Here is a 10,000-nt window from a genome sequence, read left to right as displayed (position 1 = left end):
GCTCCGCGCGCTGCCATGTCTCTGTGTCCCGGGTTACAGGATGAGGGCAAGGAAACACACACCGACTGTCAGATTCAGCATTACCGCTCTCCCAGTGTGTGTGTGTGTGTGTGTGTGTGTGTGTGTTGGACCGCCCCAGCTTGCACCGGGGGACACCGGCGTGACGTCAGCGACCACGCCCACCACGGGGTAATAAACTTAATGAATATAATTTTAATCTTACACTGAAAAATATCAACTAAAACACAAAATGGAGGCGCGCGCGCGCGCGCGCGCGAGAGAGAGAGAGAGAGAGAGAGAGAGAGATGGTGTTGATGTGTAGTGTCACTGCCTCTCCTTGTTCTCCAGTTTCCTCAAACTGCCCAGAACCCTGCCTGTGTGGTGTATAAACTGGTGTTCAGGGTGTTTTCCTGCTTCACACCACAGCTCCTGAGCTCCACACCTCAGATACACAAACAGTGATAGCTGAAGATGAAGGAATGTGTTGAGGATTTGTTAATAAATCATCTGAGTGTAATAAGGTGTGAGATCTGATGTTAAAGCCAGGAAAGTAGTTATAAACTGTTCCAAATCAATCTGCCTTGACTCGCCCCAATCATCACACCCTTCAGAAGTACAAAGTGTTTATACACACACAAAGATTGTACACACACACACACACACCAGAATGTTAATAAAGCTGTCAGTTTGATGTTGCCTAAGGACTCTCTTCCTGTGTGTGTGTGTGTGTGTGTGTTAATGATCTTATCATTAGTGTTCGTAGGAGTAAATGTACATTGTGGAGTCAGCACAGAACGCTGCCCTGCTGAAAGGTGTACTGGGAACACTGGTTTGTCATGAACATCACCAGGCTCATTTTGAAGCAGTGCACTGATGCTAATTTCACTCCTTTTTAGCGTGAGAAGAAACGACTGTTTTGTGTTAATTCAATAATTCATTATAATTCTAAATTAATTTATCATTGCAATTATATTTTAGAGCTGTCTAATCATTAAAATAAAAGTTTTCTAGATTTTATTTTTTATTTTAAATCAGTAACAGATCCTGAATAAAGTTTAGTGAAGATCATTATTTACAAAATGAATAATGTACAATATATAATAAACTACACACACACACACACACACACACACACACACACACACCTGCTTCACAAATAATAACCACAACAGATTATGACAAACAACATTTTTATTCACAACGAGCAGAAACAATGTGGATTTACAGTGTGACACACACACACACACACACACACACACACAAACAAACATAACTATTTACACAACAATTTTAAAATCCTGTAAACACAGTTTAATCATTACATCATAAAGCAGTGTGTAGGTGTGTGTGTGTGTAGCAGATTCAGAATAAACACACTGATTAATCTGTGTATTTATAACAATTTATAATTCTCAGAATCTGAATCATATCCTAAAGGTGCAATAATCTATTTTTAAAATGTCTTACTTGTAAAAATAACCTGGAATACACACAAACATCGAAAACTAATCATTCCTACTAATAATCCTACTTAATCATTGAACGTACCCAATGCACCTTTACACGCACTCACTGACATGCACTCACCTGCTTTATCACACACACACACACACACTCACACGCTCTCAGGCTGACATGCAGTCACCTGCTCACACACACACACAGACTCGCTCTCACGCACAGTGGTTTTGGACGAGAGTTCACTTCATTAATAATCCCATCATTACTGGAACACGACATGCTTATAAAAGGTGTGTAAGTTGGAATATTTGTAATGTTTAAAATGCACTATAAAGGCTGGCGTGCGACGGCGTCATCTGTTACACATGTAGAAGAGATGAAAAAGAAAAGGAAAGCAGCTGCTGTAGTGATACGGTGTGAGAGGAGATGTGTCTCTGTAATGCAGAACGTTTACACCAATGAAACTGGAGTCGAAACAGCCGAATTAATTAATAATCCGGGGAAAAAGAGGACACTACAGAGTGAGATTAAAACATCAACACACACTTAACACTCCTACATTTACACAAGAAACACTGTGTGTGTGTGTGTGTGTGTGGAGTGATAGTCTTATCTATCTTATTAGATCTGTAGAAAGTAATACTGATGAAATGTTAGTGTGTTAATCTCAGGAAGAATAGTGTGTGTGTGTGTGTGTGTGTGTGTGTGTGTGTTTACTCAGCCAAATCAGTAGTGACTAGTGCAGCAGATTTAAATAAAGCAGAACTAAAATTAAAACACTTTAAAGGTCTAAAACAGAAACCCTTTAATGAAAGGGCCCTTAATGCTGTAAATGAGACAGAGCCAGAGTTCAGCTGCCCCGAACAGGGGTTAATGTTTGCCCCTGCAGACTAGTGCGTGTGCAGAGGTGAAAACAAACGAAAGCACTGTGGATCATAATAATAACAAAGGAATGATGCATGCTAACACTGCTAACAGTGAACGGAGGCCGGTCACTCATCATCACGACTCCGTGTGCATAATTCTATTCAGATCACTGTTAGCATGTTAGCATTGTGTTGGAACTGTTCCTTTAATCCTCTCAGGGTTAATAGGACGAACGTGTAATGCATGTGTAAGAGATACCAAGCTTATTGTTGATCATCGTGAAGCACCGATTCACATCTGGACAGGCATAAAGAACTCCAGACGTGTGTGTGTGTGTGTGTGTGTGTTTCAGCTTGTCTCTGCTGCAGAGTGACTACAGAAAAACACAGATGAGATGAGATTAGTTCATACAATCAGTGCCATAATAAACAAACAAACAAACAAACAAATAAACAACAGTATGAAATTATGATGTATTATTTCATCTTTTACACATGAATCATTTCCCCAGTGAGGTTTCAGAACTCAGGGGTCCCACAGAGGGGTAAACTAAACCCACCCTGTACTGTGTGTGTAGTACAGTTTGAGTAACGGTCTAAACACATGTACACACACTCCTACCTGTGCTGGATAATATTGCTGGTGTGTGTGTAGTTCTCCTCTTCTGTAGGTTCACACAGAGACAAAGCGCTTTATTAAACACAATGCAGTGTGATACACGTGTGTAGAACGTAAACACGACAACTCTGTGCGTGTGTGTGTGTGTGTGTGTGTGTGTGTGCGCGTGTGTGTGTGTTGTACGTACCAGCAACAATCTGAGGTGTGTGTTGCTCCTCCAGTCTCTCTCTGGCCTCCTGCAGAGAGTGGATGTAGTCAGGGCTGAGTTTGTCCTCTGGTTCTCCGATCAGATAAATGTTCTTAAATCGGTAGTACAGCATAGACGCTTTAAACATGATCGCCTCGCTGCCCCGGAACCACCGCATCTACACACACACACACACACACACACACACTGCAATGTCTAAACTATTATTATTATACTAATTTTAATAAGAGTTGCCATGGTTACACCAGTACACTATAATAACCGGTATGGGGTAAGTGTGTGTGTGTGTGTGTGTGCGCGTGTGTGTGTGTGTGAGAGAGAGAGCACCTTTCGGAGTGTGTCGATGAGCTCACTGTGGTTCTGAATGTGTCGTGAAGAAACAGACACAGAACTCAACTCATCCAGCGCCAACAAACACTTATTCACATCCTATAGAGAGGAACAAGCACAGTAATATTAATACACTGATCTGGGTATACTGGATTCTGACACACACACACACACACACACACACACACACACACACACACACACACACACACACACACACACACACCTAAGATAAGGAACCTAAGGAACAGACACGTACGGTGGCACGGTGTGTTAAGCAGAGCTCAGAGTATTCACAGTGTATACACAAGTGTTACTAAAAGCTATTAAACCTGTGGTGAGCAGCTGCACTACTGTCAGTGCTGCTGTTATAGAAAACTAATCAACACCTTCTGACCAATCAGGAAGCTGAACAGTGCTCAGGTCTTACAGGCTTTTCAAGGGTCATGGAGATCCTGATATCACCATGCAGTCTGTACAGCAGAGAGTCTGTGACGGACAGATCAGGAGCTGAAACACACACACACACACACACACACATACACACCATATACACACCACACACATATACACACCACACACACACCAAAGGTCAAAACCCCTTTGTAAACAACACAAAATACACATGATATTTGACAGACGATGTGATGTCCCAGTCTCACCTCTTAGTTTGTCCACTCTCTCCTCTTCTCTGTTATTTTTCCTCAGCCTGTGTGCACACACAAACACACACACACACACACACACACACACACACACACACACAGTATTTAATTATTATTTAAACAGTTAGGTGAAAGCATGTTCACTCCCTGTATTCACTCACTCGTCTGTCTGCACCATCTCTCCACTGCTCTCTCTCTCCATCGCTTCATTTCTGTCTTTCCCATCATGCTTCTCTGTTTGGTTTATGACCGGAGTCTGTTTTCTGCTTTTGGTGGACGTGACCAAACTCTGTAGAGACTTTAAAACACTCGTCTTCTTCTCTGCCAACATTTTACTCCTCTAAAGGGAGAGAGAAAGAGAGGGAGAGGGAGAGAAGGAGGGAGAGAAGGAGGAGGTTTAAAAACATTACACTTGTAATTATTTAATTTACAACAAAGTGGGTGTGGCCTACTGATAGTGTTTTTAGTTGAGTCTTGTTTCTTTCTCCTACTTGCTTCCTCTTTTCATCATCCATCTCTTCTTGTTTTGGAGACTCCGACTCCTCCTCTCCTTTCTCCTCTTCTTTATTCTTTTTTTCCTTTCTCTCTTCCTCATTAATTTGTTGATCTCCTAGATAATCATTCGTCTGCTTGTCATCCAGCTGCTTCTCCTTTGTCTCTTCCTCAAACAACTTCTCCGTCATCTCCACCTCCTCCATCTCCTTCCCCCTCGACTCCTCCTCAACCTTCTTCCCCCTCGACTCCTCCTGAATCTCCTCCTCCTCCATCTCCTTCCCCCTCGACTCCTCCTGAATCTCCTCCTCCTCCTCAACTTTCTTCCCCCTCGACTCCTCCTCAATCTCCTCCATCTCCTTCCCCCTCGACTCCTCCTCCTCAGCCTTCTTCTCCCTCGACTCCCCCTCTTCTTCCGTATCCTTCTTCTCAGCCTCTTCCTCTCTCATTTTCTCGGTCACGTTCTCTACTGAATCTTTATTCCCCTGTTTCTTCTTCTCCAAAATCTTCTGCTCTGTCCCCGGCTCTCCTTTCTCGTTCTTTTCATTCGCATCCTCTCTATTATTCTTAGACACTTTCTCTACTCCATCATCATTCTTCTTCCTCTCCCCCATCTGTTCCTCTCTCTTCTTTTCATCCCCCTCTCTCTTCCTCTTCTCTTCCATGTACTCCCTTCCCCCCAGCTTCTCTCCAGCCGTCCACTCAACCTCTGGTGAATTCTTCTCTTTCTTCTCCTCTGCATCCCTCTTTCCTTTCTGCTCTTCAGTCCTCCGTCTCAGCACTCTCTGTCCTCCCTTGTCTGCCTCTTGCCTTTTCCTCTTTCCTGCCTCATTTATTTCTGGCTCCAAAAGGCAGCGATTCTCTTCCTTTCGTTTCCTTTTTGAGGCTGAAAACAAAAACACACACACACTCGCTCACACAAACTATAAAAACAAGTCTTTGCTTAACTGTTCTCTGTCAATGCTGCTAGTATCACTTAACCATCTCACTGGGGAAAGATGGTATTGTCTGCCGAGTGTAAATTTGGGGACGAGGACCAATTAATCACGTCCTAAATACACAGTAATCGATCTGAATGCAGTTTTAAGCCTGAGCATGTTTACCTGCAAGGCTGGAGATATTGACAGCTGGTATAATCTCCTCCTCCTCCTTCCTTTGCCTCTCTCTATCCTTCCGTTCATCATTCCTCTGTTTCTTCTCAGTCTCTTTCTTCTGAGGCGTTTCCTTTCTGTCCTTCTGCTCTTCTGTCCTCCGCCTCAGCACTCTCTTTTCTCCCTCACGTTCTGCTTCCCGTTTCCTTGTTGTCACCTCAGGCAGAGCGGCGTGTTGGGGCTCAACACGAGTGGCGTGTTGGGGCTCACCTGGAGTGATGAGTTGGGGTTCCAGTGGAGTTGCCCCTGGGTCTCCAATGGATTCATGGGTAGCAGCTTGGGGTTCAACTGGAGAGTCGTCTTGTAGTTCAGAAGGTAGGTTTTTGCATCTTAAGGGTGAGACGTTGAGGTTTTGAAGCCGAATCTCAGGTTTGCGCAGGAGTGTCTCAGAACTCTGAAGCCGAGGCACCGTAACCCTCAACCAAGTTTTGGGTTTTAGTATCTGAAAGTCTGGGTTCTGGAGCTGTGGCTCTGGGGGTTGCACCTGCATCTCTGTTACACTCGACTGAATATCTGGGACTCTTCGTTGTGTTTCGGGGGTTTGGAGACAGGCCTCTTGGCTCTGTGGACATGGTTCTGACATGGTCTCTGATGTGCTGAGCGGAGTCTCAGGGGCTTGAAGCTGTTGCTCTGTGACCTTCACCAAAGTGCTGGTATTCTGAAGCCGAGTCTCTGGTCTTCGTAACCGAGTCTCAAAGGTTTGGAGCTCAACCTCTGGGGTCTGAAGCCCAGACTCTCGAGCTCGGAGCTGAATCTCAGTGTTCTGTAGCTGCAACCCTGTGCTCTGCACCCGACCCTTGGAGTTCCGTAGCCGAGACTCTCGGGTCTTTAATGGTGGATCTGTGACTTTCACACATCCCTTGAAATTCCGGTGCTGTGTGTCTGGGGTTCGTAGTCGAGGCTCAGGGATCTGTAGCTGTGCATCTGTGATCTTTACCCAACCCCTGGACTTCCGGGGTCGAGTCTCAGGGTTCTGTAACTGTGGGTCTTCGACCTTTACCCAACCCATGGACCTCCGGGTCCTGGTCTCAGGGTTCTGTAACTGTGGGTCTTCGACCTTTACCCAACCCTTGGACTTCCGTGGTCGAGTCTCAGGATTCTGTAACTGTGGTTCTGTGACCTTCACCCAACGCTTAGACTTATGGGGAGGAGTCTCAGGGTTCTGTAACTGTGGGTCTTCGACCTTCACCCATCCCTTGGCATTCTGAGGCAGAGTCTTAGAGTTCTTTAACTGTGGATCTGTGACTTTCACCCAACCTTTGGACGTCCGTGGCCGAGTCTCAGGGTTCTGTAACTGTGGATCTGTGACTTTCACCCAAGCTTTGGACGTCCGTGGCCGAGTCTCAGGGTTCTGTAACTGTGGATCTGTGACCTTCACCCAACCTTTGGACGTCCGGGGCCGAGTCTCAGGGTTCTGTAACTGTGGATCTGTGACCTTCACCCAACCTTTGGACGTCCGGGGCCGAGTCTCAGGGTTCTGTAACTGTGGATCTGTGACCTTCACCCAACCTTTGGACGTCCGGGGCCGAGTCTCAGGTCTCTCTCTGTTTGTCTGCAGTGTAATAGGCATGCGCCGATAACTGGTTAAATTCATATTAGACAGGCACTTCAAACATCGCTGCAAAAAGCTCCAGATTAGCTAAAAATAATAATTTCCATTTTAATGTATAAATGATCAAAATAACATGCATTAAAATGTCCAAACTCAGATTACAAACCTTATTCTCCTTCACTCTGACAGGCAGGTTTATCTTCAGCTTAGTCCTTGTTGTCTTTTTGGCTTTGGCCATCTTTGCTTTTGAAATAATCTTCTTCCTGACAGCGTCTTTCTTCTTCACTGCACTTTTTGCAACGATGGCTTTTTTGGCCAGGATGACCTTCTTGGATGTGGTGGGTTTTTTAGATTGAGTTGTTGCTTTTTTAGACACTGGAGTGGCAGATGTTCCCTTTTCTGAAGGTGATAGTGTCCTCTTTTGGCTTGGCGTCTGTCTTCTAGCCGGCGACTCTGAGGTGGAGGTTTTTACCAGGGTGGTGCGGTCTTTTACAGGTGTTTTATCATCTCTTAACGGAGTTGCATCTACAGGAGAAGAGCTGGCTTCATTTGTCTTCGGAGTCGTCTTCTTTTCTGCAGTCCTCTGCTTCTTCCGCATTTCCTTCACCTTCCTCACCATATCGGCCTTCTGTCAGAGACACAATAACCGGTATGGCAGCATGCCGAGTGTAATGAGAAATCATAATCACAATACATACAGGTCCTAACATTTGGATATGGTGAATGCTGACCTTTTGACCTTTGAGACCAACCCCTGGGTCATTTTCAATCTCCCACATGGCCAATTGAAAACCTCCTCGTTTGATGGGCTTCCCATATTTCTCTTTGTTGGGCCAGTAATGCACAATGTCCTTGGAAACTAGAGTTGTTCTGTAATAATAATGATAATAAAAAAATGTAACATTCACAAAAAACGCTAGAGAAGCAAAGACAAACAAACAACACACACACAATACAATAAGGCCTCTCGTTGACATTAAATCACATTAAATCCCACACAAAGTAATCAACACTGAATTGTGTATAATTTTCTGCAGATATTTGTGTGTGTGTGTGTGTGTGTGTGTGTGTGTGTGTGTGTGTGTGTGTGTGTACTCACGTCTGGTGTGTTCCATAAAAGAAGATTGGGATCTTATTCCTTGGAGCCTTTCCAACAGCAATCTGCCCATGGAAAAAAAGGTCATGTCTCTCTCCTTCTGTGTCCATCTTTCTGTATCTGTGTCTGTATGTGTCTGTATGTGTCTGTATGTGTGTGTGTGTGTGTGTGTGTGTGTGTGTGTGTGTGTGTGTGTGTGTGTGTGTGTGTGTGTGTGTGTGTTAGTTACCCGAGCAGGCCAGAAAGGATACCCTTTCATTTTAGCAAACACAACGTCACCTGGACTGAAGTCATGGTGCAGAGACACACACTTCATCTTACACTATAAGACACATACATGCACAATTTGTGTCAGTTGTATGCACACACCAGTAAAGCACACTTTACTTAACACTACACTTATACACTATACACACTATTATATAGTGAACAGCTCATAGTGAACACTACACCTATACACTATTATATAGTGAACAGCCCATAGTGAACACTACACCTATACACACTATTATATAGTGAACAGCCCATAGTAAACACTACACTTATACACTATTATATAATGAACAGCCCATAGTGAACACTACACCGATACACTATTATATAGTGAACAGCCCATAGTGAACACTACACCTATACACACTATTATATAGTGAACAGCCCATAGTAAACACTACTCTTATACACTATAAACACTATTATATAGTGAACAGCCCATAGTGAACACTACACCTATACACTTATACACTATTATATAGTGAACAGCCCATAGTGAACACTACACTTATACACTATTATATAGTGAACAGCCCATAGTAAACACTACACTTATACACTATTATATAATGAACAGCCCATAGTGAACACTACACCTATACACTATTATATAGTGAACAGCCCATAGTGAACACTACACTTACACTATAAACACTATTATATAGTGAACAGCCCATAGTGAACACTACACCTATACACTATTATATAGTGAACAGCCCATAGTGAACACTACACTTACACTATAAACACTATTATATAATGAACAGCCCATAGTGAACACTACACCTATACACTATTATATAGTGAACAGCCCATAGTGAACACTACACCTATACACTATAAACACTATTATATAGTGAACAGCCCATAGTGAACACTACACTTACACTATAAACACTATTATATAGTGAACAGCCCATAGTAAACACTACACTTACACTATAAACACTATTATATAGTGAACAGCCCATAGTAAACACTACACTTATACACTATTATATAGTGAACAGCCCATAGTGAACACTACACTTATACACTATAAACACTATTATATAGTGAACAGCCCATAGTGAACACTACACTTATACACTATACACACTATTATATAGTGAACAGCCCATAGTGAACACTACACTTATACACTATACACACTATTATATAGTGAACAGCCCATAGTGAACACTACACTTATACACTATACACACTATTATATAGTAAACAGCCCATAATATACACTACACTTATTCACTACCGGGTCATTTGGAACACAACCATATGCTAACATGC

At 43.3% G+C, this 10,000-nt stretch overlaps 2 protein-coding genes and 1 long non-coding RNA gene across 9 annotated transcripts in view; 1 reads left to right on the top strand and 2 right to left on the bottom strand.

The window, feature by feature from the left end:
* The window catches only part of LOC113653076 (tetratricopeptide repeat protein 39B), a 52,139-nt gene extending 52,022 nt beyond the window's left edge, over positions 1-117 (bottom strand). For both annotated transcript variants that reach the window (XM_047807516.1, XM_047807515.1), the window contains exon 1: positions 1-117. This exon is cut by the window's left edge and continues 22 nt beyond it. In XM_047807516.1, coding sequence (XP_047663472.1) covers positions 1-17 — 17 coding nt within the window. In that variant the 5' untranslated portion in view covers positions 18-117.
* Positions 49-696, top strand: LOC113653077. The gene is made up of 2 exons (XR_003443016.2): positions 49-189; positions 349-696. It is a non-coding gene; the product is annotated as an uncharacterized LOC113653077 (long non-coding RNA).
* Positions 697-1,173: 477 nt separating this feature from the next.
* Positions 1,174-10,000, bottom strand: part of psip1b (PC4 and SFRS1 interacting protein 1b) — a 9,224-nt gene continuing 397 nt past the window's right edge. For 2 of the 6 annotated variants that reach the window (XM_047807197.1, XM_027162436.2), the window contains exons 2-14: positions 8,670-8,762; positions 8,444-8,505; positions 8,076-8,214; positions 7,511-7,972; positions 5,745-7,344; positions 4,602-5,527; positions 4,311-4,489; positions 4,147-4,193; positions 3,915-3,994; positions 3,482-3,583; positions 3,134-3,311; positions 2,950-2,992; positions 1,174-2,701 (exon numbers count right to left, since the gene is read on the bottom strand). In XM_047807197.1, coding sequence (XP_047663153.1) covers positions 2,677-2,701; positions 2,950-2,992; positions 3,134-3,311; positions 3,482-3,583; positions 3,915-3,994; positions 4,147-4,193; positions 4,311-4,489; positions 4,602-5,527; positions 5,745-7,344; positions 7,511-7,972; positions 8,076-8,214; positions 8,444-8,505; positions 8,670-8,756 — 3,930 coding nt within the window. In that variant the 5' untranslated portion in view covers positions 8,757-8,762 and the 3' untranslated portion in view covers positions 1,174-2,676. Of the gene's footprint in view, positions 2,702-2,949; positions 2,993-3,133; positions 3,312-3,481; positions 3,584-3,873; positions 3,995-4,146; positions 4,194-4,310; positions 4,490-4,601; positions 5,528-5,744; positions 7,345-7,510; positions 7,973-8,075; positions 8,215-8,443; positions 8,506-8,669; positions 8,763-10,000 lie in introns of those variants that run through there. The other 4 variants (XM_027162437.2, XM_027162438.2, XR_007139280.1 and 1 more) reach the window with 4 other exon arrangements.

The sequence above is a fragment of the Tachysurus fulvidraco genome, chromosome 23, assembly GCF_022655615.1.
Source record: "Tachysurus fulvidraco isolate hzauxx_2018 chromosome 23, HZAU_PFXX_2.0, whole genome shotgun sequence".
Taxonomy (NCBI): domain Eukaryota; kingdom Metazoa; phylum Chordata; class Actinopteri; order Siluriformes; family Bagridae; genus Tachysurus; species Tachysurus fulvidraco.
Note: the sequence above shows the minus strand (reverse complement) of the source record. Positions and strands in the feature narration are given on the sequence as shown.